We start from the raw sequence: 27,355 nt of genomic DNA on the forward strand, positions 1-27,355 counted from the left end.
CTCCTTGATACTGCAGAGTTCAGCCTGTCAGTCATTGCTGTGACCACTTCCTGTGAGAGAATGCACACACCCTCCTACTTCTCATTTCATGCTGGACACGGAGAAGTGAACATCTCTCTGCAGCTCTAGTACAGCGACAGCTTTAGACGGTAAATTGCTTTCAAAACAGTTTTTTTTATTACTGCATCATTACACATTTAGGAGCTGGAGGATTACTATATCTGAATATGAAGATTATATGAAATGTCTCCTTTAAGCTGCGAGTTGCCGTTTCCCCCCAAGAGACGTGCTTATCTTATATAGTTACAATTGCTTCTTTGTTTATCTGAAATTGTAACAGATGTATCTAAGTGCACCTGGCACATATTCTGGGCTCTCTGCCAAAAGACTCAGTTTGTATCTTTTTCTGGCTGTTCAGTGCAGGAGATCAAAGAGACTGTCGGGACATTTCAGTAACAATCCGGGACTGCTGGTTGAGCTGCAAAAATCGGGACTGTTCCACGATAAACAGGACATTTGAGAGGTATGATTTTTATATATATATATATATATATATATATATATATATATATATATATATATATAATATGTGTGTGTATAAATATATATATAGTATGCACATTTACATGTCAGTTAATCTAGAGACCATCAGGAGTGACCCTCATTCTGGCGTTTAAATTGGCTGCAGGAATTAGTAGGATAATATGTCGAACCCAAATGGCAGGACTAGGTCAATTTGTACATACAGCGATTTGATTATGCAAATGTCCGTGTAAATAAAATATCTGTATTTTTCAGGAATCTCCCCCTATAAATTATAAATGGTTGCAGCTACCCGAATCCACTGCTGCACTGCATTTATACATGTACCACACACACACACACACACACACCCCCTTTGGAGAGGAAGGTGACCTTTATTATGTATGTGCTCTCTTAATGCATGATTGCACAGGGTCCCCTGAGAAACCGGCACTAAGCATCGTGACGGATGGAGACATTTTCAGTGGACAGTGCCTTTTTTTTTTTTTTTTTTTTAACCCTATGCATACATGTCTTTTTAATATGTAAACCCTTAAAAATATATGTTGTACAGCACTAAGCACAACACACACATTCAGTAATCTGGACCGGAACTTACATTTTTAAGGGGCTGATTTGTTAGTGGCTCAATATGTCGTCAATAGCATTAGCAACCAATCAATAAGCACTTTTAATGACACTACCACAAGCTAAAAGCAGATAGCAGATTTGTTGCTATGGGTAATTGCACTGCTGCTAATTACTTTATCTGTACAGATGCCGGATCCCATATCCAGAGCCATCTCCCATAGAGTCCATTTTAAGGGATTCATTCTAATTTTGAAAAATGATTTCCTTTTTTCTTACCAATGATAATAATTGAACCTTATTAAGCTACATAAATACATATTGATGGCAAAACAATCACATTGGGTTTATGAAGTGTTTCAATTATTTTTAGCTGACTTGCAGTATGGCAATCCAAATTACAGAAAGATCCCTTATCTGGAAAGCCTCCAGGTCTCAGATATTCTGTATAAAAGACCCTATGCCTGTATATTTGTATTAATAAAATGTGCATGGGGACTGCAGTACTGTTCTTTTGCCCAGGTACTATGCTGTGGCAGTATAAGGTCTGCTTGGATATAGAAAGGAAATAAGGCCCACTTGGATATAAACGGTATTAATGCCTGTTAGTATCTTCTGCTCACCAGGAAAAAGCCAGCAACATTATTTATTATTTAAAAGCAAAGCGAGGAACTATATATAACTGTCATTATTAATGTAATTAATTAGAGCCTTTAATCATTCTGCTGAAGGTCAAGAGGGACACTCCTGCTGTCACAATATACTGACATTCTTTAGTGGATTTTCAGATAGGCAGATGATATCATAATTCCATATTTAAAAATGTGCTGCATTCTGCCCACCAAATGTAATTTAGGTGTGTAAAGGAAAGAGGCCTTTTTTTGAGAGGGGTTGTGTTGCTGAGATGTTTTGTGTCTCTAAAATAAGGTGTCATCTGACTCTCCCTTTGAAGGACACTCCTCATTTGGCATCGTCCATCATGCCAACGAAATGTCATTTTGGCGTTACTGTCTACACGTGCTCATCATGATAAAGGCAGCTTAAAGCTTAGGGAAAAGTGTCTCATGGCTGAAAATATTGCTGCAGCTTCTGATAAATGTTGTTTTAGTTTGGACCTTTTTAAGTATATATTTACATATAGAAGAGCAAGTTCTGCTGTGTTGTTTATATGTGTAAGAGCTGAAATTAATATGAATAAAACACTAAAAGCGTCAGGCCACACAAGCACATTTGGGGGGATTAGTGGCCCAAGCAACAATCTCCCCGAACTGCCTTCCCCCAGCTAAAATGAAAATTGCCTGGGAAAGGCACATGCGGAGCTTCGTTTTCCGAAGTCGCTCGAAGTTGCCTCACAAGGAAACTTCGGGCGACTTCATGAAACGAAGCGCCTTCCCCCTGGCGTTTTTCATTTTAGCCGGCGGAGGGCAGGGGGAAGGCAGTTCAGGGAGATTGTCGTCCCGAAGAGGAGATTTGTCGCTGGGGAGACTAATCTCCCCGAATCTGCTCGTGTGGCCAGCCCCCAAAAGAAAGGAAAATATGTGTTAAATGCATTTCTACCTTTAGGTCATGTAGATAATAATAAATAAATTGCCTTGTTGGGTTTATTTACAGTACAGTGTGCCTCTACATATGGTCACTGAGCATTGATGGTCACATTTGGTAAATAAAACCAAATGTATCTAATTGCCCCAAAAGGTGGCCATACCAGGCAGAGTAAAGTTGCGCAGTCCCTCCAGGCCAAGTTGGAAACGTATTAGCCATGTAAAGGGCCCACCAATGGGTCTTCCCATAATATCTGGCCAAAAAGCAATCAGGCAAGTTTGAAAATCCCATTGAACAAGTAGTGTTTTGCTCATTGATGCGGTCCTCGTCCAACTGGTATTGATGACCCTAATTGGGCCCAGGGTGTGAGTGGCCAAATCAGACAACCTGTGGCTGTGTATGGCTGCCTTAAGTCATAAAGGTATGACCTGTGCACCTGAAGCAACCAATGGCAAATGCAGCTCACAAGCACAAGATTTTTAATCAACATATGTAATAAAAGGCACTAAGTTTGCACAGGAGCAGTAACCCATAGCAACCAATCAGCAGGTAGCATTTACTGGCTAGCAGTTTAAAAGCAAACATCTTATTGGTTGCTGCTTCTGGGCAAATTAAGTGCCTTTTATTACATAAGGGCGAAAGTGTGTTACACATCACCACATGGACACATTGGGCCCAAAGACATTTGCAGTGATCATGATAATTGAGTGTATGTTTGTAATGAGTACATTCTTACTTTTCCACTGTTATATTTCTTTCTACATCTCTTTCATTCTGTTTCTGTTTTTTTACGAATTTCTCTTAATTTTTCTTTGCCTTTCTCTCTATTCCCATATTTTCCCTTCTGTTTTGTTCTCCTTCCAATTTTCTTATTTCATGTTCTTTTTTTGGTCTTCTTTCTTAACACTTGTTCTTCGTATCATTTTTAATGTTCACTTTTCTCCCCCATGCCTCTTCTTTTCCTCTCTCTTTCCATTCACCACTTCCCAGGTACCTTATACTTTCTTCCTTTGTTCACATCCTTTTTGCATGGGTCCCTTCCGATTTCTCTTCTCGCCTGTACTCCCCTTGTTCCCCTTAAAGGGGTTGTTCACCTTTGAGTTAACTTTGTATGATGTAGAGAGTGATATTCTGAGACAATTTGCAATTTGTTTCCATTTTTTATTATTTGTGTTTTTTTTTAGTTATTTAGCTTTTTATTCAGTTGCTCTCCAGTTTGTGATTTTTAGCAATCTGGTTGCTAGGGTCCAAATTAACCTAGCAACCATTCCCTGATTTGAATAATAGACTGGAATATGCATAGGAGAGATCTGAATAGAAAAATTAGTAATCAAAAGTAGCAATAACAATATATCTGTAGCACATGGTTTTTAGATGGGGTCAGTGAGCCCCTATTTGAAAGCTGGAAAGAGTCAGAAGAAGGAGGCAAATAATCAAAACACTATAGAAAATAAATAATAAAGACCAATTGAAAAGTTGCATATATTTAGCCATTCTATAACATACTAAAAGTTAATGTAAAGGTGAACCACCCATTTAAATCCTCCCCTACTTTATATTATATATGTTAATCTACCCTTTACACCTTTTTCCCCTTCCCATGTCTCTTCTGTGCCCATCCTTGCTATGCCCCATTTGTTCCTCTCCCACTTTTTTTCTTTCCACACCATCACGTTCTTTTTCCTGCGCAGAGCTTTTTAACATTTAAAACTACCCACTTCTTGCAGGGTAGTGGGTTGCTGTGAAGGAAACATTGTTCAGCGGAGACTTTCTCAGTTATTCATTTTTCTTTATGGTAACTTATAGTTTGGCCATCCGTTTAGGATTTAGTTGATGCTGCCTATACCTACATTAAGGCATATCACATATATTCTCTCCCTGACACCATTACCAGGTCACCTTGAACAACATTGCAGCTGTCTGACTTGTGATGAATAGAATGTCATCAATATCTTTGCCTTGCATTCAGTAGCAATGTATCTCAAGCTTAATTTAGTGCTCTTGTTTTTTCTTGCCCAACGGTAGGCACAATAGGGGGCCCAACTTGCTATCAAAACATACCGTTGTTGGCAATACCGTATCTAGGAATTCTGAAGCCCATGCTTTCTTCTCCAATTCCTGTTTTAAATTCTTGTTTTTCCTTTCTTTTTTTTCATGATTTATGTTTCTCTCCTATCCTACCATGTCTCTTCCTCTTGTTAGTATTTTTCTGGCTCCCATTTCTCTATGGCATACCCTCACCCATCAGACTTTTATGTGCCCTCATTCTATGCACTTTACATGGGCCGTGCTTTATTCCTTTACTCCTTTACCCTTCCATTTTCCATCTATTTTATTTTCTACCCCTATATGACTTTCTTTCAGGCTCTCCCTTTTTATCCCCGCTCTCCATATGCCATCTCCACCATGTACCATTACTACATTATCCCTCTCCACCATTCCACTAAAGCTGGCCATAGACGCAAAGATCCGATCGTACGAATCATCGTACGATCGGACTTTCCCATCTCCCGACCCGCCACTAACCATTCAGATCAAAGTCTTACCAGTCAGATTAGTTAAAGAACAGATCAGCAATGTTCTGCCCCTGACAGCAATCGTACGATATCTATGTCCAACCAAAGCTAGTGACAGTCTCCCACTGAAAATCGTACGATCGGCAATACACGCAGAGATATTATCGGCAGCCAAGAGAAATTTTCTAACCTGTCCGATCGACCAAACGACCGATCTCCGCCGGACGAAAAATGTCGGGACTCTCCACACACGGTCCGAATATCGTACGAATCCTCGATTCGTACGATCAGATCTTTGCGTCTATGGCCAGCTTTACTCTTCATTCAGTCAATCAATCATAAAGTATTAAATGATTGACCTCTGGAGTTGGACCTGTATGGGAGCGTTACCTTTTGGTTGTCTGCTATTGCAGTTTGTTTTAGGGTAATAATATGCAGGGCTTGGTTCTTCTTTTGGGTGTGTGACTGCACAGGAGAACTAAAATGAGCAATGCATCAATGACGAGATGTCATGTATCATTATACACTTTTAAATATTGATAGTAACATAGTAACATTACAATACATTATTGTATTAGAGAGGGTAAAGAGAAGGGCAACTAAGCTGGTAAAAGGTATGGAAAATCTTAGCTATGCGGAAAGACTGGCCAAGTTGGGGTTGTTCACACTGGAGAAGAATGAACCCTTCCTGGATCAATTGCCCTTTTAATACAGCTCAAGACATTATTTGCTCTTGATAGCAAATGTGTTGCTACAGTAAAACCCTCTGCAGTATTGTTTTGCTTATTAGGATCCTACGAGTATTTAAGCTACATATAGGGATCATCAACATACTGTAGAAATATAGATTTTATTGTAGGCTACTGTTTGTTGGTATGCTAGTTCTCCCTGCATTCATTGCAGAAAATTTTATTGAAAGAGTAAAAGTAAAAACCAGATAAAACAAAAGAATAGTGCTCTACTGCAGGTTTTACTGATTGCTACTTGGGGTGTCTAACGTACACACCCTGTGCTAATGTTTTGCTAATATTATATATAATGAGAACAGTTACATGAGGAAAGCATTATCTTTATTATTATTTCTATGATGTGGAGATATAGTTCATTATTTCATCAGCAGAGTGAACAAATAGATAAAAAAAGAGGTTTCCAGTCCAGAAAGTGCAAAAGGCATTTATTTATATTAAACATAAATTTTATATATATAACATGTCTTGAGAAAATGGTCTTTTGGCAGAATCTTCTTATGTTAGGCCCTCCAACATCTAAAGCTTGACATACACATTTGGGGGGCTATTTAGCAAAATCCAAATTTTTCTGATTTTTTTTAAATTTAAAAAGTCAGACCGAAAGTGGCTCCATGAAAAAAACCAAACCAAACAAGACTTTTTCAGATTGTCACACGAAAAACTAGAATTTTGAAGGCCGAAAACTGCAAAAAAAATCCAGTTTTGACGGAAAAACCAACGTCAAAGCCAGAAAACTCCAAACATTTTGTGAGGGTAAACACATCATCAAATGGGTGACTTTTACATGAATTCGGCAGGTTTTAGATGGCGTATTTTCAGATTTGGTCTTGGAACAGCATTTCGGGCATAATAAATCGCAAAACAAATGCAATTTTTTTTAGTATTTTCTGCGTCAAAATGGATGTCACGATAAATAAACCCCCTTGATGTTTGTTGCCAGCTTGACAAAGTTGCAGGTCATAGCTATGTTCAGGGCCAAATTGCTTGGCTTCCCAATGTTTGGCTGGTTACTTGGTTTAAGAACATATCAGAGAACGAAGTAGTCCTGTTGATATAGTCTTCTCCTATGGGTCCCTGTTATGATCAAATTTATTGGCCCCATGCATTAACAAGCTAAGGCTCTACTGAATGAACTAGACTAGGAAGGGGTTTGTTTAGATCAGGGATCCCCACCTTTTTTCCCCGTTAGCCATATTCAAATGTAAAAAGAGTTGGGGATCAGCTATTGGTAGCTCCTATGTGGACTGGCAGCCTACAGGAGACTCTGGTTGGCATTGCTTCTGGTTTTTCTCCAACCAAAACTTGCCTGGAATTAAAAAATAAGCACCTGCTTTGAGGCCACTGGGAGCAACATCCAAAGGGGTTGGTGAGTAAAATCACTGGTTTAGTTAATGCATGAAACACAGCAAAGCACACACTGCAGTACACACTGCAGTACAACCAGCAATATATTTACACGCTACAAATAATTTGTGTGTAAATTCAAATGAATAGTAACATTATTTTGTTACTTGTTCTTTTAAAGGGGACAATTTGTAATCGATTTTTATTTAGCAGCTCCCCAGTTTGCCATTTCATCAATCTGGTTGCTAGCCTAAATTACCCTAGCACCCATGCACTGATTTGAATGAGAGACTGCGTTCACTAATGAGAGAAGGTTATGTAAATTAGTGATGTGCGGGCCTGGCCGATACCCGCGGTGTTGGTCAGGCGGGTTCAGGCCGACCTCACACTCCTCTTCGGGTACGGGTTGAGCTCTTCTCCTGCTCTCCCTGCCTGCCAACTTAAACTGTCAGCTTCCAGCTTTATAGCTGAGCTGCTGCTTTCCCTGGCCCTTTTGTGAGGTCATTGGCGGGGCGGCGTGGGTCTATAAAAAGAAGCGGGTGCGGACGAGCGCGGTTGGAGGGAGCTCGGGCCATTGTATTCTTTTGCCTTTTAAAGAATAGCAAATATTTAGTGAGCAAGTATACTCAGTCTGATTAATCTTATACCAGAAGAATAGAAGTGGTTTAAGATTACCCACATGGCCCCAGCTACAGTCAGCCATGCTTGTGTGATGAATCTGTGCTGACAGTCTGCTTGGATATGCTGAGATTCATCTTGATATTCCTTTTTGTTTTCTGAGGCTTTGCAGTTAATTATAGCAATGCAAGACCTCCTACATCTGTAGTGCAGCACTGAATGCTGTGTAAGTATAGCGTATGCGGCAGTGAGTGCAGCAGCTTGGAAAAAGGCCAGAATAAACTCTAAATGAAAAGTGGCCCCTTTTACCAGATTGCTTAGCAATACAGCAACTGAGACATGGTTGGATAATCTAGTTGACTACAGTGTTTGAACATTATTGCTTTAAAGAATAAAAGAAAGGCTTAATCACCGGGGGGGGGGACATTATAATTGTTGTACTTTGCTGAAAAGCAGACAGTCCCAGTTTACTCTTTAATTAACTGCAGCACTGTCTTCTTGAGTCCTGACCAGTGCCCTTGTGGCTGCCTTACCATGTACGTATGCTCTGTAATTTGTCTCCACTGCACATGTGCAGAGCCTGGGACACCTTCAATGTACAGGAGGCAACATGGAAGGCACATTGCACACTTAAAAAGGTACAGGTTATCCAGAAAGATGGAACCTGGGGCTTTCCTGATAATTTGGATCCGATTTGGATTGTCATACCTTAAGTCTACAAGAAATTCTTGCTAACATTGGAACTCCAGCTTCCAAACCAAAGTTTGAGAAAGAGGCCCACATAAAACAGAAACCCCTAATATACCCATCACAGTTACTTGTTTCTTCAAAAAGTATGAATAAATGGCATTTTCTATGCTGAAATCCAGCTGTTTAACAGTTCTTCTCTTTCTGCATCATTTGAAATCCTGGCAGGGAAGGAGGGACTTTTCTAAAACACTGATGTTACAAATTGTAACAACTTCTTCTCAGTTTACACACAACATGCAGGAACTACATAACCCACAATGCATTGCACTAGTGATGTGATTTCCCCGACCCGCACACGCCCGCCACCTGACCTCCCACCACCTGCGCCCACCCAAGTCCGACTTCCGGGTTCCTTTTATAGACCCGCGCCGCCCCGCCGATGACTTCACAAAAGAGGCGGGACAAGCAGGGGCAGTGTCTATAAAAGTAGAACCCGGAAGCCGGAATTCGATTGTGGCAGAGAAGAGTGCGAGGTCGGCCTGAACCTGCCCGACCTGCGGGTAAACCCACAGGCCCTACCAGTATCGGGCCTGCCCGCATATCGCTACATTGCACTATGATGTTCCATTCCTTATTGAAATCACCTGTGCGGGGAATTGTGGGGTTTGCAGGATGCAGGCTGAGGACAGATGGCTGTTGATACAAAGTAACAGTAGTCAACCAGCTCAGCAAAGTAGTCAGACAGATCAGCAGGAGAGCAGGGGGCTAGGCTTAGGAAACAGTTCATGAAAAGGAAAAATCTGGAAAAGTCTGCATATTTTTTAATTGATGTATATTGCAAAGTTGCTTGAAATCACTTTTCAAAAAAACTCAGTTATGTTTGTGTGGAGTTTCCCTTTAAATGAACCGAATAGGCTGGTTCTGCTTCCAATAAGGATTCATTATATCTTAGTCAGGATCAAGTACAAGTTACTGTTTTATTCTTACAGAGGACAAGGAAATCCTTTTGGAATATTTGGATAAAATAGAGTCTATGGGAGATGGCCTTTCTATAATTCGGAACTCTCTGGATAATGGGTTTCCAGATAACGGATCCCACACCTGTATAATGATATTGATTTTAACCATTGGGGGTGCATAACAAATTGCACTCGCCCTAGATTTCCTATGAAGGAACTTCTATATTTTTCAGCAATGCAAATGTCTGTTATATTGACTGTGTTTCGTTGTAGGATTTGGTTTAAACAGATATGTTTTTTTTTGGCAACAGAAAATGGCCATACCGCCGGCATATGTTGATTTAGGAAAGTCTGCCCGAGATATCTTCACTAAAGGATATGGTAAGTATCTATAGTGGAGTCTGGCAGGGTAAGGGTTGACTGTCACTCGGCTGTAGATGTGTAGCTGTAGTTAATGAAGCAAACAGAGCTTGCACAAAAAAAGAATAGCTTCTCTGTTGTGATTGGCTGATCTATATTCCTCAGCCTAGGGCGAGACTGGCTGTTAAAACAGGCTAGATTACTTTGGTGCAGCCAGTTTCAACATGCTCAGTGCGATGACATGAGCCTGTCTTTTGGTATTAGTATTATTATTATTATTGCAGAAAAAATGATTGCTATTACTTCTTTATAACGCAGATTGTTTTAATACCACAAATATCAGAAATATGAAAATAGAAACTTGCAAATGCGGTTCTCCTCTCTACCATCCTTCTATTTCTAGAATTATACAAGTCTGCGTAATGGATGTGCCTGAAATAAAATGACACAATCCCCCAGCAATAATTGACAGTATAAAAATATAAATCATCATGGTTTGCCTGCATGATCTTATTTTTTGTACCGTCACAGTTCACTGCAATTCACAGCGTTGCAAAATATGTTGGTGCTTTATAAATGAATGTTAATAATAATAATAATAATAATAATAATAATACATACATTGTATAGCAATGAACTTAAGACCAGCTCTCCAGTAATTCAAGGGTTTTCTCTTAATTCTGAAGTTACTCGCGTGCCTGTTTTTGAATTACTGCATAAGTGCTTGGCTATACAGTCACCTGCCTGTAGGAATGTAAAGATAATAAAGGATAACCCGTCTTTTTGATTTTGCTGCCGTTCTGCTCACCACAATTACAAACCCCACCGATAATTTTGTGCCGATTTTGTTGTAATCAATATATAATTAGGTTAAATGGCAATAAACACCTATTTTGATATATTTGTACAGGGTTCCTAAAGTAAGAACTAAATACACCAGACATAACATTATACAATTCTCATTATTTCAATACCATTGTTCTTCATATAAACTTTAGGCCCAGCCTATATTTTGCTTTATAATATTGCCAGTAAACATGGAGGTCTGGTAAGGTTCCAGTTGACGTGGTTTAGGCTGCCATCAGAATCTTCTGGGCCCCTTTAAGCAATTTATCTGGGGCCCCCTATGAACTGAAGCGTGCAGTGCCAATATTTTTGGCTATACCTTTTGTGTGCTCTACACAAACCAGCAGCCAGCAGGTAGGTAGGTTTAGCAGGGGCAAAAAGTTAAACTTGTTGAATGTTTGGTTTTTTTTTCATCCGCCATTATGATACAAATTCACCGATCATTTTACTGAAAAGTGAGGTGGGAAAAGGCTCTGCAAGTGCATCAGAGCCCCAGGAACTATAGGGGGCCCCGTGAGACTGATACGCAGCAGCTACATGTACTGTTAATATGAATGCATTTTGTTACAACTTGGGATGCACCAAATTCAGGATTCAGTTCGGGATTTGGCCTTTTTCAGCAGGATTCGGGATTCGGCTGAATCCTTCTGCCCAGCCGAACTGAATCAGAATCCTAATTTGCATATGCAAATTTGGAGCGGGAGGGAAATCATGAGACTTTTTGACACAAAACAAAGAAGTAAAAAATTTTGCCCCTTCCCACATATGCAAATTAGGATTTGGTTCAGTATTCAGCCGAATCTTTCGTGAAGGATTCCGGAGTTCAGTGGAATCCAAAATAGTGGATTCGGTGCATCACCTAGTTACAACAGCGCCACCTGCTGGTCAGTTTCTCACCAGTCTGACCACCAAGTAGTCAAGGAAGTTGTCCGGAGAAAGAAAAAAAGGCTGCTCTGATGATATTCTTCTGGTTAGGAAATATTTGAGAAAGGTTTCCAATTTTTTTCCCTAAGCAGAACATCAGAGCAGCCTCTTTCTTTCTCCTGACAATTTCTTTGACTACTTGTTTGTCAGACTGGTCAGAAACTGACCAGCAGGTGGCGCTACTGTAACAAAATTCATTCATATTAACAGTACATGTATCCCTTAATATCTTGGAATGAAAAAAATAATAAATAATGAATGTAAATTACAAAAGTACTTAGAATAGCACTGCCATCTTACAGTAACTTATTTTAAAGGTATACTTATACTTTAAATTTAAACCCTATGACAATATAATTTTATAGTCATTTGAAAGTTAGGAGTAACGATCTGTGCTAATGAAAACCTTATCTTTGTGCATGTTTACATTCTCTCACTACTGGCTCTGAATCCTGAAACACTGTTGTAAGTCAGCTGATTCTTTGAAAAACACAATTTTATTTTGAATTTGTTGCAAAGGCTTACCCACCATGTAGGAAAGAAAGTCCAAGTTACAGCTCTTGTGAAACTGCAAAGAAGGAGCTTTGTTTGTTTTGAAAATATTGGGAGCTATAAGTTTAAAGTTTTCATATTAATAATGTAAATTTTTATAGACTATTTATTTCTGCTGTTTTTGGTTGTCTTTTAGGATTTGGGTTCATCAAACTTGATTTGAAAACAAAATCAGAAAATGGACTGGTAAGTTTGAATAGTCTGCATGGTACACGTATGGGACCTGTTATCCAGAGTGCTCGGACCTGGGGCTTTCCAGATAATTGATCTTTTGGTAATTTGGATCTTCATACCTTAAAGAGATACTGACACCAGACCATTTTTTACATCTACCATAAAATTGACTTTGCATGCTTCTTATAATTTTTCCATAAAGTATTTGCCAAATGCTTTTACATTACCTATCTGACTCCCTGTTATCACCTATGAGGGGGCTGACATATTTGTGCAGCAAGAGTCCATTAGCATTAGAAACTCTGACAGGCTGAGATGGGGTCAGGTCAGGTTGGCAAAACCGTCAGGTTTAGGAACTTCAACTAACAATTACTTACAAAAACAAATCTCTCAGCAAAAAATCAGCATAGCCTATAGGTAACTTTTAATGTACATTCATATTTTTAAAAGTAGTTTTTTAGTGTCAATATCACTTTAAGTCTACTAGAAAATCATGCAAACGTTAAACAAACCCAATAGGCTGGTTCTGCTTCCAATAAGGATTAATTATATCTTAGTTTGGCTAAAGTACAAGCTACTGTTTTATTATTACAGGGGAAAATACGTTTTAACAATTTGAATTAATTGGATAAAATCGAGTCTGTGGGAGACAACCTTTCTGTAATTCTGAACTTTCTGGGAAACGGGTTTCAGGATAATGGATCCCATACATTGTTTTGTATTTTTTTTGTTTTTTTTAACCAATGTATGAGCAGTATCCATGACTTCTAGAGCAGGTGCTTAAATTCTCTGCTACAGTTTTTTGTATGGTTTTTAAGTGGCCATGATAGTTTGTTATGGAAATATATGTTACTGAGTAAAATGTTTACAGTACATTTCCAGTTCATCTGAAAAAAAAGTATGTATTGTGCAAATAGTTTTAATGAAAATACAGGTGCAAAAACACCCTTGTCTTGTAACCCATAGCAACCAGTTAGATATGTGCTTTTAAAGAGCAACCCTATATATACTCCTGCTTATTGATTACTATAGGTTTACTTGAGCAGCATTTCTAAATGTTATTATATCACCCTCTAAGTGGTTTTCCCATATTTCTGCTAATGGGAAGCCTTTATTGTCCAGCATAATTGCAGCCATGAGGAATACTTGGGTCTGATGCATCAAAACGAATGCAACTGCAGTTTTTTTTTATGCAAAGCAGATGCAATGCTGCTGAATATTGTCCAAGTTAAAATAATGTAATTTCCTAAACTTGGCATCAAAATTGGTGGAATTTATAGGGGTTTTCATGTGTCAACGAGCACATATGCGTCGCTTTTAGAAATCTGTTATTTGGATTTTCATACTTTTAGTCTGCTAGAAAATCATGTAAACATAAAATAAATCCAATAGGCTGGGTTCAGTTCTAATAAGGATTAATTATACCGTATCTTAGTTTGGATCAAGTACAATTATTGTTTTATTATTACAGAGAAAAAGGAAATCATTTTTAAATATTTGGATAAAATGGAGTCTATGGGACAGATTCACTAAGCGCCGAATTCGCACTAGCGTCTGCTCACATCGCAACACTTTGCCAGGCGTAGATTCGCCAGGACAATGCTAATTCACTAAAATCCGAAGTTTGGTCCAGGGCGCTGAACGCTGGTGAAGTAGAGCTAGCGTTACTGCGCCAAGCGAAGTGAAGTTGCGCTAGCGTTGGCTAATTTGCATACGGCAGGAAGTTAACGTTCAATGGACGTATATGTTGCAGCAAATACATTGCACTACAAAAACCCGGGAAACCTTAATAAAAGAAAATAGAGTTGTTATATTGCCCTACACATGAGCCCAGTGTATAGTTTATGTGTCATATGTTAGGAAATGTAGGGGGGAAGCCGGGTACTCCAGAAAAATATTACGCTCTTCTGTAGCCTATCACTCTGTAAAATGAAAAGTCGCCAGCCAAGACTTAGAAAAATGTTCAAATATTTTTTGAGGAACTCCTATCTACTCTATTGCACTTCGCCTGGTCTGAGGTGGCGAAGGAAAGTCTGGCGCAAGAGGTAACGTTCAGTAAAATCGCACCTTAGTAAATTTGCATAGTTACGTCCACTCGCCAGAGCGCAACTTTGCCAGGCATAAAGGGAGCGAATTACCAATAGAGTCTATCTCCTTCGCTAGTGAAGTTACGCCTGTTCCCATTATTAAATCGGCAAAGTAACGAAATGACGTCACACTGGTGAATTTTCGCTAACGTTAGTCACTTCGATCTTTAGTAAATCTGCCCCTATGGGAGATGGCCTTTCTGTAATTCGGAGACTTCTGGATAACGGGTTTCCGGATAACAGATACTGTATTCTACAGTTTGTTTCTGCAACAAAACAGCCCTGTCCATAACCTTAGTCTAAAAACAAACAACTCAGTTGTACAGTTTATTATCTGAACAATTGTCTGTATTATTTTAAAGCAAATCACAAGAAATTACAATGATCTATGATCGGTGGTTAAGAGCTTTGTGATATTTTCCCTGTTATACATGTACATTTTCCTACAGGTTGCTCTTTAAAGCTGCCGATCGGCTGTAACTGGGGGCAAGTGCAAGTTATTTCAGTAGGAGATAAAGCAGTTTTTCATATCAAGAATCTGATATGATATGGTAACATACTGTATTGCTTAGTTGCACTACATCCACTGCTTACTACACCTTTCATTCAGGCTGTTTAACTCACCTTGTGTTTTTGCAGTGCTATTCCGTAGCATTTTCTACTATTACATACTTGCATGGTGTTTTCTGCACAAATAAAACATATAAGTCTGTCTTTTACCAGCAAGGAAATTACACCTTGCAAAATTTCAACTAATATGTGCAGTACTGCATTCCACTATTGAGTGTAGGAATCAAGTCACTTCACGTTTGATAGGCGTCGGTGAACACTGAAAGGATTGCAACACGTGGGCAAGTCTTTAAAGATTATTACCCAACTCCCAGTAATAGAATATCATGTGTATACTTATCTACCTTTCAGGAATTTACCAGCTCAGGATCAGCAAATGCTGAGACCAGCAAAGTTTCCGGCAACTTGGAAACCAAATACAAGTGGGCGGAATATGGCCTTACTTTCACAGAAAAATGGAATACAGATAACACGTTGGGGACAGAGATCACTGTAGAAGACCAGGTAAAAATCACGACATGAGATAATTGAACTTTGTAACTTGTGAGTAATATATATCTTTTCAATTTAAAAAAAAATATGTTTTCTCTTTAGCTTGCAAAGGGTCTAAAGCTGACATTTGACTCTTCGTTTTCGCCTAACACTGGGTAAGAATAATCTGCATTTGAATGTTTGGAAAAAAAACCTTTGCCTTTTTTTGTTTAATTATATACAGCCGTCCTAGGGGGGTGTGAAGTAGTGGCTGGGGACCCATCCCAAAGGCTAATTAGGGTTATATTTGGAGAGAAATCCTATTTACTTTTTTCAGTATATTTAAGGGCAGAGACTCACGCTGCTATTTCGGGAGATTAGTCGCCCAGTGACAAACCGCTTCTTCAATCTCCCCGAACTGCCTTCCCGCCGTCTAGAACAGGGGTGCCCAAACTTTTTGCAACAAGGGCCAGATTTGGTGAGGTGAAAATATGTGGGAGCCGACCATTCAGCCCGACATTCTTTGAACCATTAACATTAAATTACAGGAATAAAGTAATCATAGCAGTAATATTTGGGCACATTAGTGAAATGATCTGCCACTTGGTCTATACTGCTGCCTGTGTGCTGAAGGTGTTAGCAATAGACACGTATTGGAACGTAGAGACGCCATACTTCTTTAGTTTACTGTACTAGTTTACGCCAGTACGTCTTTTGACACCTTCAGCCCTAAAGAAGTATGCGAAAACAGCGCGTCACTACGTGCCAGTACGTGTCTATTACTAACACCTTCAGCACACAAGCAGCAGTATAGACCAAGTGGCAGATCATTTCACTACTGCTATGGGATTCCTGATCGCACTGTGCTGGGGGGGCCTCATTATTATTAATTTCATGATGGAGGCTGAGGGCCGGTGTAAATTTGAAAAAGGGTCGCAATTGGCCCCCGGGCCGCACTTTGAACATGCCTGGTCTAGAATGTAAATCACCGGCGTGATAGCATTCGGAACGCTTCGATTTCCGAAGTTGCCTCACAAGGAAACTTTGGGCGACTTCGTAAAGCAAAAGGCGATTTACATTCTTGTTGGGGGGAAGGCAGTTCGGGGAGATAAGTCGGCCAAAGAAGAATCGATTTGTCGCTGGGCAACTAATCTCCCGAAATAGCAGCGTGTGTCTCTGCCCTAAAAGCCAAGCTTGAAGGTCAGTTAGAGTGAGATCTGGGATGATAAACTTCTTTGCTTTCCTGTATGTTCCTGAATGGTAGCAATACATTTTATATCTGTAACTAGGGTTGCCACCTGGCCGGTATTTTACCTGAAAAAGGAAGTAGTTTATACCAGTATCACAAACTCCTGTGCCATAGCATCTGTCCCAAAATAGAAGCAATGCAAATGCTTCTATTTCTTCAAAAGTCTTTAGAATTGTGGACAAACAGGAACATAAAACCGCAGAAACGGTGCTGCAAGGTTTTTTTATTATTCACAACATGTTTCGAGCTAAAGTGGCTATTTTTCAAGTGAAACACTTGAGAGCCGGTAAAAATGATGGTTAATCCCAATGTGATTAATAGGGAAAAAAGATAAATGTATAGGAAGGCCGGTATTTTTTCCTGGAAAAGGTGGCAACCCTATCTGTAACCTTGTTATGAGCTGTCAGGGGGAACTGAACCAATATTAGGCTTCAAAGGAGGATTTAAACCAAAAAGAGAAAATCTTTGATATACAGTGTATGGTCTGTAGCTAGGGTTTCCACCTGGCCAGTAAAAATTATGGCTGATCCCAATGTTATTAATAGGGAAAAAAGATAAATATATAGGAAGGCCGGTATTTGTTTCCAGAAAAGGTGGCAACCCTATCTGTAGCTTATAATTACATGTATTGCAGAAAAGAAGCCCCCAACGTAATCGAGTAACCATGCACCATTTATATTCAGTTTATTTCATTTGCCACACTGTCTAGAAAGAGATGATTTCCAGGTCCATCTGCAGCTCATTGACCAGACTTCTTGTGCTTGCTCAGCTCCGCTGTAAATTTATAGGACTATTGTGAGTTAAAATAGATAGGAGTAAAGCTTTATCATGGATAAATTATCCATGAGATCTTAAGGTGGCTTTACTATGGAATACTTGAAGCACAGCTCCGGTTTATGTTTAAAGTAAAAAGCCTTTATTCGATACACATGGCAACGATCTGGATAACGATGTTTCAGGCCTTGTTTGGCCTTTTTTCAAGCTTACCAACTGCTACATAATTACATCCTTTTAAAGACAGAGAATATTAGGCCATCTACTGGCCTTGTCATTATTTATAACTTTGTTACAATGCTGGTTTCCATTTTTTAAAACAAGAAGTCGTTACAATCTAGCACAGTGTTACACAGTATCTCACATCTTGTTACAAATCCGTATATATTCAAGAAAAATACGATATCTGCAAAACGCGAGTATTAAAAACACATTAAAAACAATTATGTACTAAAGATTGCTTGTAAATCGTATTCCCTATTTAACCCATGGGGAGTAAGGGTCACTAGTATCCTAATCCACATGGCTTTCTTTTTCAATAGTATTTTTCTCCAATCTCCACCTCTGCGTATTTTAGAAACATGGTCCACAATTTGATATTTAAGCTGTTGTATCCCATGGCACATTTCCACATAATGGGACGCTACAGCTTGTTCAATTTTCTTAGTTCTTATTGCTGACTTATTCGTTCCCTTACGGAACAACTCGTCTATCCCACATACAGTAGTCCTCAGGGACACTTAATCACATATATGGCAAAAGATGTGGCACAGGTATAAGATCCTTGTAACTTTATCGGGGTGCCCTTCCGTGGGTGATATATTACATCCTCCTTCTGGCAATTTAAAGCAACAACTGCATCCCAAGCAGGGGAAAGTGCCATGTGTAACTGGACACAAAACACTCTGGGTATTCTTAAAGGGATACTGTCATGGGAAAAAACATTTTTTTTTTCAAAATGAATCAGTTAATAGTACTGCTCCAGCAGAATGCTGCACTGAAATCCATTTCTGAAAAGAGCAAACAGATTTTTTTATATTTAATTTTGAAATCTGACATGGGGCATATTGTCAATTTCCCAGCTGCCCCAAGTCATGTGACTTGTGCTCTGATAAACTTCAATCACTCTTTACTGCTGTACTGCAAGTTGGAGTGATATCACCCCCCTCCCTCCCCCCCCAGCAGCCAAACAAAAGAACAATGGAAAGGTAACCAGATAACAGCTCCCTAACACAACATAACAGCTCCCTAACACAAGATAACAGCTCCCTAACACAAGATAACAGCTCCCTAACACAAGATAACAGCTCCCTAACACAAGATAACAGCTGCCTGGTAGATCTAAGAACAACACTCAATAGTAAAAACCCATGTCCCACTGAGACACGTTCAGTTACATTGAGAAGGAAAAACAGCAGCCTGCCAGAAAGCATTTCTCTCCTAAAGTGCAGGCACAAGTCACATGACCAGGGGCAGCAGGGAAATTGACAAAATGTCTAGCCCCATGTCAGATTTCAAAATCGAATATAAAAAAATCTGTTTGCTCTTTTGAGAAATGGATTTCAGTGCAGAATTCTGCAGGAGTAGCACTATTAACAGGATTGACAGGATCCCTTTAATACTCCCTAGATCTGATTTGACTAACATTGACCCAATAGTTTTGTTCCTTTTCAATGACATTACTGGTGGTTGTTATAAACCGGTTACCCCAGGAATGCCGTCTTTTAGGACTCCCCAATGTTTCCTGATAATGTCAGCAACTTGATTGTTTAAGACACTAAATCTTGAAACAAAGGGAATACGTTCCATCTGTCTCTTTTTTCGGCCTTTTATCATATTGTTTTTTTCTATCTCTTCCCGTTGTTTCTCTAAGAGTTGGTTTGGGTAGCCCCTCTCTCTGAACTTCTGCATTTAGTCTAATCTTCCAGCCAGCATTTAGCATTACCCTACTAAATTGTGATTTGGGCAATGATTTTTTAAGTCCACAACCAAAAAAGGCACTCCAGGAAAGAAGCAGGTTTATTGCAGGGTCCTGCGGATAACAATCGCCTTAGGCGTTTCGGGAATGGATCCCTTAATCATAGGCTGATGATTTTTTAACCGGTGCTGGGTGGAAGGAGTCGAAATGGAGGAGAGTGTTCCTGTTGGTGGGCTTCACGTATAGATCCACAGATAAGGATCCCCCACAATTCGTTATCTTGGTATCAAGGAAAGAAACATATTCCCGACTAACATGAGTTGTAAATTAAATGCATGATAAAAAGGAGTTAAAGGAACAGTAACGTCAAAAAAATAAAAGTGTTTTAAAGTAATGAACATATAATGCAGTGTTGCCCTGCACTGGTAAAACTGTTGTGTTTGCTTAAGAAACACTACTATAGTTCATATAAACAAGCTGCTGTGGAGCAATGGTGGAAATTGAAAAACGGCTAAATGGCACAGGTTAATGAATGGATAACAGATAACACCATTAGACAGACAGAGCTTATCTGCTATCTGTTATCCATTCATTAACCTGTGCCATTTAGCCGTTTTCAATTTCCGCCATTGCTCCACAGCAGCTTGTTTATATAAACTATAGTAGTGTTTTCTGAAGCAAACAGATCAGTTTTACCAGTGCAGGGCAACACTACATTATATTTTCATCACTTTAAAACACTTAAATTTTTTGGTGTTATTGTTCCTTTAATGTCACTCACAAAATTATCAAGGGACCAATGTGGACCTGTCCATGAAGCGAATACATCATCTATATAGCGAAACCATGTAATACAGTGCTTTGAATCCATTTGTTGGTGTATACAATTTGTTGGTGAACAAACCTGTTCATGAATATATGCGCGTAGGACGGGACCATGTTGGACCCCATGGTTGTGCCTCTTATCTGTAGGTAAAATCGGTCCTGAAAAAGAAACAAGTTATTAAAGCGTACCATTTCCAGACATTAAAGAAGAAAATTTTTTGTACATTGTCAATTGTTTGGTCCCGATGCAGACTGCCTCCAAAGCCATCTTTACTGGCAAGTCTTGATAGAAATTCAGCCATTCCTTTAAGGATCTTTTTTAATTGTAGATGTATTTTAGCATGTGAAACACTTGTAAATCAATAACATTTGTCAATCCATACACATTATACATTAAAACAGATTTGTGTGACTATTCCTATATCTCTGAGATCCGCTATATGTTTTTCGTCATGTTTTATTGTCTTTTCTTAAATGATATAGAAAGAAGAATGCAAAAGTCAAGTCTGCGTATAAGCGAGAGCACCTTAACGTTGGCTGTGACATGGATTTTGATATTGCCGGGCCATCGGTACGTGGAGCTGTGGTGTTTGGCTACGAGGGATGGTTAGCTGGCTACCAAATGACTTTTGAATCCTCAAAGTCCAGAGTCTCCCAAAGCAACTTTGCAGTTGGATACAAAACTGATGAATTCCAGTTGCATACCAATGTGTAAGTCATACTAAATGAAGTGTATAAAAAGGCAAGTCAACAAACTGTTCTATAACGACATCTGCTATCTTACATAAGCCTTCTCACATCACAACTTGGTGTTCCTAACTATAAATAACAAGTCTATATCTCCCCAACAGACATTCACGTAATATTTCTCCAACATAAAACTTTTCCATACAGCTACATATTATTTTTTATATGTTGTATCTTACATATCCCTGCCCCTTATGGTTGGAAGCCCTTTCCAGGCTGGGCCCTCATTTCCCACTGCATTGGTTTGTGTTAATTGTTATGTATTGTTATTGACAGTACTCTGATGCTTTTGGAATTATAAATCATATAATAATAATAATAGTAATAATAATTGTGGTATATTGCCAACAGGAATGATGGTACAGATTTTGGTGGTTCTGTATATCAAAAGGTTAATGATAAACTGGAAACAGCAATCAACCTTGCATGGACAGCAGGAAACAGCAACACACGCTTCGGAATAGCAGCCAAATATCAAATTGATTCTGATGCTTCATTTTCAGTAAGTACAAACTGGGAGACATATCCTTTACATGAACGTCACTAGTGGCCAATTAAGATAAACCACATAGTTAGGCTTACTATATTAACTTACAGTATTCAAATCTACAATTTGCTTTATTATTTGGCCAGATCCTAGGATGAGTCACATTACATTCATTTGACTTGGCTAAACAGCTATGGACAGATTTATCAAGTGTTTTTTTTATGGCCAAAATGGTCAAATTTGACTAGGGAATTATTAAAATTCAATTCGAGTTTTTTTTCAAAAATTCAAATTCGATTTTCGAGCTTTATCATACACTGGCCCTTTAAGAACTCGAACTTCGACTATTTGTCACCTAAAACCTGCTGAATTGCTGTTTTAGTCAATAGGAGACATCCTGGGATCATTTGGAGTTGTTTGCATCCTCAAATCAAGTTTTTAAAACTCTAATCAAATTTGATTCAAATTCGATTAGAGTTTTGAAAATTAAATTTTTTTTAATACATTTCGATTGGTCGAATTTCGAGTTCATAGTAGTTTATGGGAGTTTTTAAAAAAAAAAAAAAAAATCTAAATTAATTCGAAATTTGACCCTGCTAAATCTGCCCTTTAATGTTCAAACCAAAGCCACACCTATAAAAGTTGTGTAACTCTGGATTTTGTCAGATTTGTGCGGCATTGATACATTCCTTGGCCTTTTAGCTGCCAACTACATACCGGGGTAGATTTATCAAGGGTCGAATTTCGAGGGTTAAAAAACCCTCGAATTCGACCCTCAAAGTAAAATCCTTCGAATTCGAATATCGAATTAAGAAGATTTTAGCGCAAAAGGTTCGATCAAACTATCGAATTAAAATCGTTCGAACGATGGAATAGATCGAATCTAACTATTCGAATGATTTTAAGCGATCGATCGAATGATATTTTTATTCGATCATAAAAAGTGCCCCAAAACCTATTTTCAATGTCCCCATAGGCTAATATTCAATTCGGTAGCTTTTATTTGGCAAAGTATTGAGTTGAAGGATTTTTTAAAGAGACAGTACTTCGATTATCGAATGGTCGAACGATTTTTACTTTGAATTGTTCCAATCATTCGATTCGATCAAATTCGATCGAATTTGACCAATTCGATGGTAGAAGTACCCAAAACATTACTTCGAAATTCGAATATTTTTGGATTCCAACTATTCACTCGAGCTTAGTAAATCTGCCCCACCATGTACGTTACTGGCAAAACAAATTTCAATTAATTTTAATGCTGGAGTGGAGTTGAATGGTAAAAGGACAATCTTTATTTGATACTCTGTTTGCTATTTTTAAGCTGCACTGCATGCATTTGAAATGAATATATTTTGAGGTTGTTGCTGTTACATAGTACAACGTTTGTTTTGGTAACATCTGCGCTGGTTTTGTTGAATTTATCTGGACTCGAAAGGGATCAACAAGATTTATTTTGCCAAGCAGAATCTAGGGTAAGTGGTACTTTGGTGGGTTGACCTCTATACAGCACTAGCAAATACTTGCCATTCTGTTTCCTAGGAAATGCTCTGTTCTATGCTGAATTAAGTGCTTTAAGCAAGTAACTCTAATTTACATGTTTAAAAGTCTTTTAAAGACAGAGAAAGGTTAATGTTAAAGGAGAAGTAAACCCTACAAATGAATATGGCTAAAAATATCATATTTTATATACTTAATTTTTGCACCAGCCTAAATTTTCAGCTTGTCAATAGCAGCAATGATCCAGGACTTCAAACTTGTCACAGGGGGTCACCATCTTGGAAAGTGTCTGTGACACTCACATGCTCAGTGGGCTCTGAGCAGCTGCTGAGAAGCTAAGCTTAGGGGTTGTCACTTATTATCCAGCAGAAAATGAGGTTGGTCTGTAATATAAACTGATGCTACAGGGCTGATTATTAAATTCTGATGCTAGTTGCACTGGTTTCTGTGCTGCCGTGTAGTAATTATCTGTATTAATTCCTAATCAGCTTTATATTGTGACATTTCTATTCTATGTGTACTGTATATTGTGAGTGGGTCCCTAATAGGGTTTACTGGAAAAAAATACCAGCCTTCCTATATTCTTGCAGTTTTTTCCTATTAATAACATTGGCATCAAGCATCATTTTTTAAAATACCGGCCAGGTGGCAACCCTAGTCCCTAAGCTCAGTAAGTGACAGCAGCACAGATCATGTGCAGTGAATCAGCAGAAAAGAAGATGGGAAGCTACTGGGGCATCTTTGGAGGCACAGATCTTTACTGCTAAAGGGCTGTGGTTTCCTTGGGCTGGTACAGAAACCCAAGCCTACTTCTTTAGTTAGGCTTTAGTTCTCCTTTAAAGTTAGTGGTAAATGACTGCAGACAAGGAAAGGTGTTTTGATTGCGGTGGTAACCTTACTGCATGGATTTTATTCACAGCTATCCAGCAGTAAAATATAGCTATCCAGCTATGGAACATGACATTATGCTATGGCTTAGTATTCCGTTTCTTTAGATTCTTTATTTTTTATTTTACAGGCTAAAGTGAATAATTCAAGTCTCATTGGTTTAGGATATACTCAGACTCTTAAGCCTGGTAAGTATTTATAACTAAAAAGTTATCAGACCTTTTAATTGGGACATATATTTACTGAGAAATGAATAAAGTGTGTATGACCAGGATGTCCTCGTCTTCCTAAAGCTATCCGCATCCTTCCAATAAATTTACATAATATGGTTACCTGTTAATTTAAAACATTATCAGTCTACTTCCTAAAATGTGCTGCGTATGTTTTCCCACCTGTGATTTATATTATTAGCAATGGAAAAGCATTTGCCCCTGGTAGCGCAGCTTTGTCATGGGCAACTAATCTCCTAGTGTGCCATACCTCTTAGGGTCAAGGCACACGCTCAGATTCGTGAGATTAGTCGCCCGGCAACAAATCTCCTCTTTTTCGGGGCGACTTATCTCCCCGAAGTTGCCTCACGAGTGCCATCCAGTTTGGGGAGATAAGTCGCCCCGAAGAAGAGGAGATTTGTTGCCGGGCGACTAATCTCCCCTAATCTGAGCGTGTGCCCTGACCCTTCGTAGTCCAACATGCAGTGAAAGCCTTCAACCATGATTTAAAAGTATTATGTTCAGACACCTGTAAACTACTTGTTTAGGATAAAGGAACACAATTGCTGAGGGGAAATGCATTTAATGGAGATTTGTCATCTGTAAATTGGGCTACAGGCAAAAAATCGGTGTATTCCAGAACTGCTGATTTAAAGCACAGACACAACCTAATAGTTCAGAGCCATAAATATGTTCTTGCAGACAGCCTGTTTCATTGAGCCTTATTAGTTCCTGTCTTTTCATTTTATTGGGACTTGGCTTCTGAGGAATAGGACTTGGATAGCAATCAGAAGGAAGAAAAAATGTCAAGGTTAGGCTAAAGGAGCAGAAAAACCATTCACAAGGCAACCAATACCGTGAAAGCCTTCTAAAAACAACATATTCACATGCCTCATAGTACAGGTATGGGACCTGTTATCCAAAATGCTCGGGACCTAGGGGTTTCCAAATAACAGATCTTTTCGTAATTTGGATCCTCATGCCTTAAAGGATCAGTAACATCAATTTTTTTAAAAAAAAAATTCGTTAGTATAGCACGAAAAGAAAAAAAAAATGAAACTTTTAAATCGCTAAGTCTTTATTAAGCAATAACTTATCAAAACTCCGCTTGCGCTCCTCTTCAGAAAAGGCGACATTGGGGATGATCCATCATGCGGCGCTCGATTTCTCCTCTCTGGCTATCTCCGATAAGGAAAGCAGGGAGGAGAAATCGAGCGCCACACAATGGATCATTGGATTCGTTATTTCTTAATAAAGACTTAGCGATTTAAAAGTTTAATTTGTCTTTGTGGTTTTTTTTTTTCATACTATACTAACGAAGTTAAAAAAAAAAAATTGATGTTACTGGTCCTTTAAGTCTACTAGAAAATCACATAAATAGTACATATCACCAATAGGCTGGCTTTGCTTCCAATAAGAATTAATTATATCTTAGTTGGGATCAAGTTACTGTTTTATTATAACAGAGAAAAAGGAAATCATTTTTCACAATTTGTATTATTTGGATAAAATTAAGTCGATAGGAGACGGCTTTTCCGTAATTCGGAGCTTTCTGGATAATGGGTTTCCGGAGCCTCTAAATACATAACACATGCTTTAAAAACAAAATGAGATGCTTTAACCCTTTTACAAGGAATAATTAGTGGAAATATGTAAGCTATTATACCACTGATACCACAGATATATATACTTCCTGATGACGGAGTTTAAATAAATCACAACCTTTTTTTGCATCTTATGAAGTCCTGTGAGTATGGTTCTTTTGATATGTTTATTATATAGTGGATAATGTACTTCCTACTGTAATTTATAAAGATATTCTAAGTCACCGAGGAGTTATGTGACCATATACAGGTCACATAACTCCTAGGTGACTTCTGATATCTTTATAAATTACATTAGGGGGTGCATTATGCATTATAATCTACATTTTGTGGGGGGGTTGGGAGGGGGGGTCGGAGTCCAAATTCTGGTCGCCGCTTCCAATTTGGGCGCCAGCATCCGTTTCTGACGCGCCGTCGTCCATTCCGGACGCGCAATGTCAAATTCGGACGTGCAGCGTCAAATTTGAACGTTATTAGTCAAATTCGGCGGCCTGGGGCCCCTGTTATAAATGGCGCGTATAAGGATATAAATTACAGTCTGGTCCCATAGGGAAATGACCAGACTGTAGATTTATATATATATATATATATATATATATATATATATATATATATACATATACATATATATATATATATATATATATAATTAATAGATATATGAAAGTTATGAGACATGAATTTTATTGTAGGGATTAAATACAAAATCCACCACAAATGATTTGGCTACAAAACAAACCAAAAAGCATCATATGTAAAAAAACAATAATTTCAATTGTCAAAATCCTGTAATAAATAAATAATGGTGTACATTTCTGGAGTGAATCAAAACCCTTTTTAACACTTGTTTACCTTATTCTTCTGTAGGCATCAAATTAACATTATCCACGTTGGTTGATGGCAAGAACATCAATGCCGGAGGCCACAAACTGGGTCTGGGACTGGAATTTGAAGCATAAGCAATGTCCTATAGAACAATCTTATATTGTCCTGGTGTTCCGCAACATAGAAACCATAAAATTCTAGTGCACCTTGTATGTTCTGTGTCTGGTATGCAAACAACCCACTATGTCAATTACAACCCTGGAAAAACAAAATGGACAACTGTGTGTGTGAAAGAGTTATTGCTGCAGTGAGAAATGGTGAGAGAAACCCTAGGGTACAGATTTTGCTAATCCGGGCCAGCCTGGAAACACTTCATCGCTGCTTATTTATACACGTGTTGCTCAACAAGAAAATATTGAATGCCTTTTTTTAAAACATATAGTGCAAAGCTTATTTACACTACTAAATGGACTTTTAGGTTAACCACTCGTTTCATTCAGCGAGAACCCACGGTTCGGAACTAGGATTTCATGATCCCGAATCAACATCATGGGTACAGGTTTTGTAAATGCACAACGTGTATGCTTACAACTTGAACAAAGCTCAATTCCCTTTACATAAAGAGTACTGGGCAGCTTGACAGAGCCATATACAAGGAGAGAATCTTTAATTCTTAATACACATACTTAAACGTTGATTGGTTTTTACCCTACCCCAGTTTTATTTTCGTTTTTTAGCAAACATAGTGTCTTCCATTCTGTAGAGTTCCCTGATATGTACACAACATCACCTGTAATAAAGCCAGAGTACAAGCGAA

The 27,355-nt window shown here is 38.6% G+C and overlaps 1 protein-coding gene across 2 annotated transcripts; it reads left to right on the top strand.

Annotated features, from left to right (window-relative positions):
- The first annotated feature begins 23 nt into the window (after positions 1-23).
- On the top strand, positions 24-27,355 carry vdac1.S (voltage-dependent anion channel 1 S homeolog). 2 transcript variants are annotated; one of them, XM_018254085.2, is made up of 10 exons: positions 24-149; positions 424-523; positions 9,840-9,909; positions 12,347-12,396; positions 15,393-15,545; positions 15,636-15,688; positions 20,762-20,989; positions 21,377-21,527; positions 24,031-24,088; positions 26,581-27,355. In XM_018254085.2, exons 3-10 carry the CDS (start codon positions 9,843-9,845, stop codon positions 26,670-26,672), a joined length of 852 nt encoding a protein of 283 aa, XP_018109574.1. In that variant the 5' UTR covers positions 24-149; positions 424-523; positions 9,840-9,842; the 3' UTR covers positions 26,673-27,355. The 2 variants fall into 2 exon arrangements, with proteins under 2 accessions (XP_018109574.1, NP_001080684.1); NM_001087215.1 differs by having other exon boundaries at positions 99-149; positions 419-523.

The sequence above is a fragment of the Xenopus laevis genome, chromosome 3S (assembly GCF_017654675.1).
Source record: "Xenopus laevis strain J_2021 chromosome 3S, Xenopus_laevis_v10.1, whole genome shotgun sequence".
Classification (NCBI taxonomy): domain Eukaryota; kingdom Metazoa; phylum Chordata; class Amphibia; order Anura; family Pipidae; genus Xenopus; species Xenopus laevis.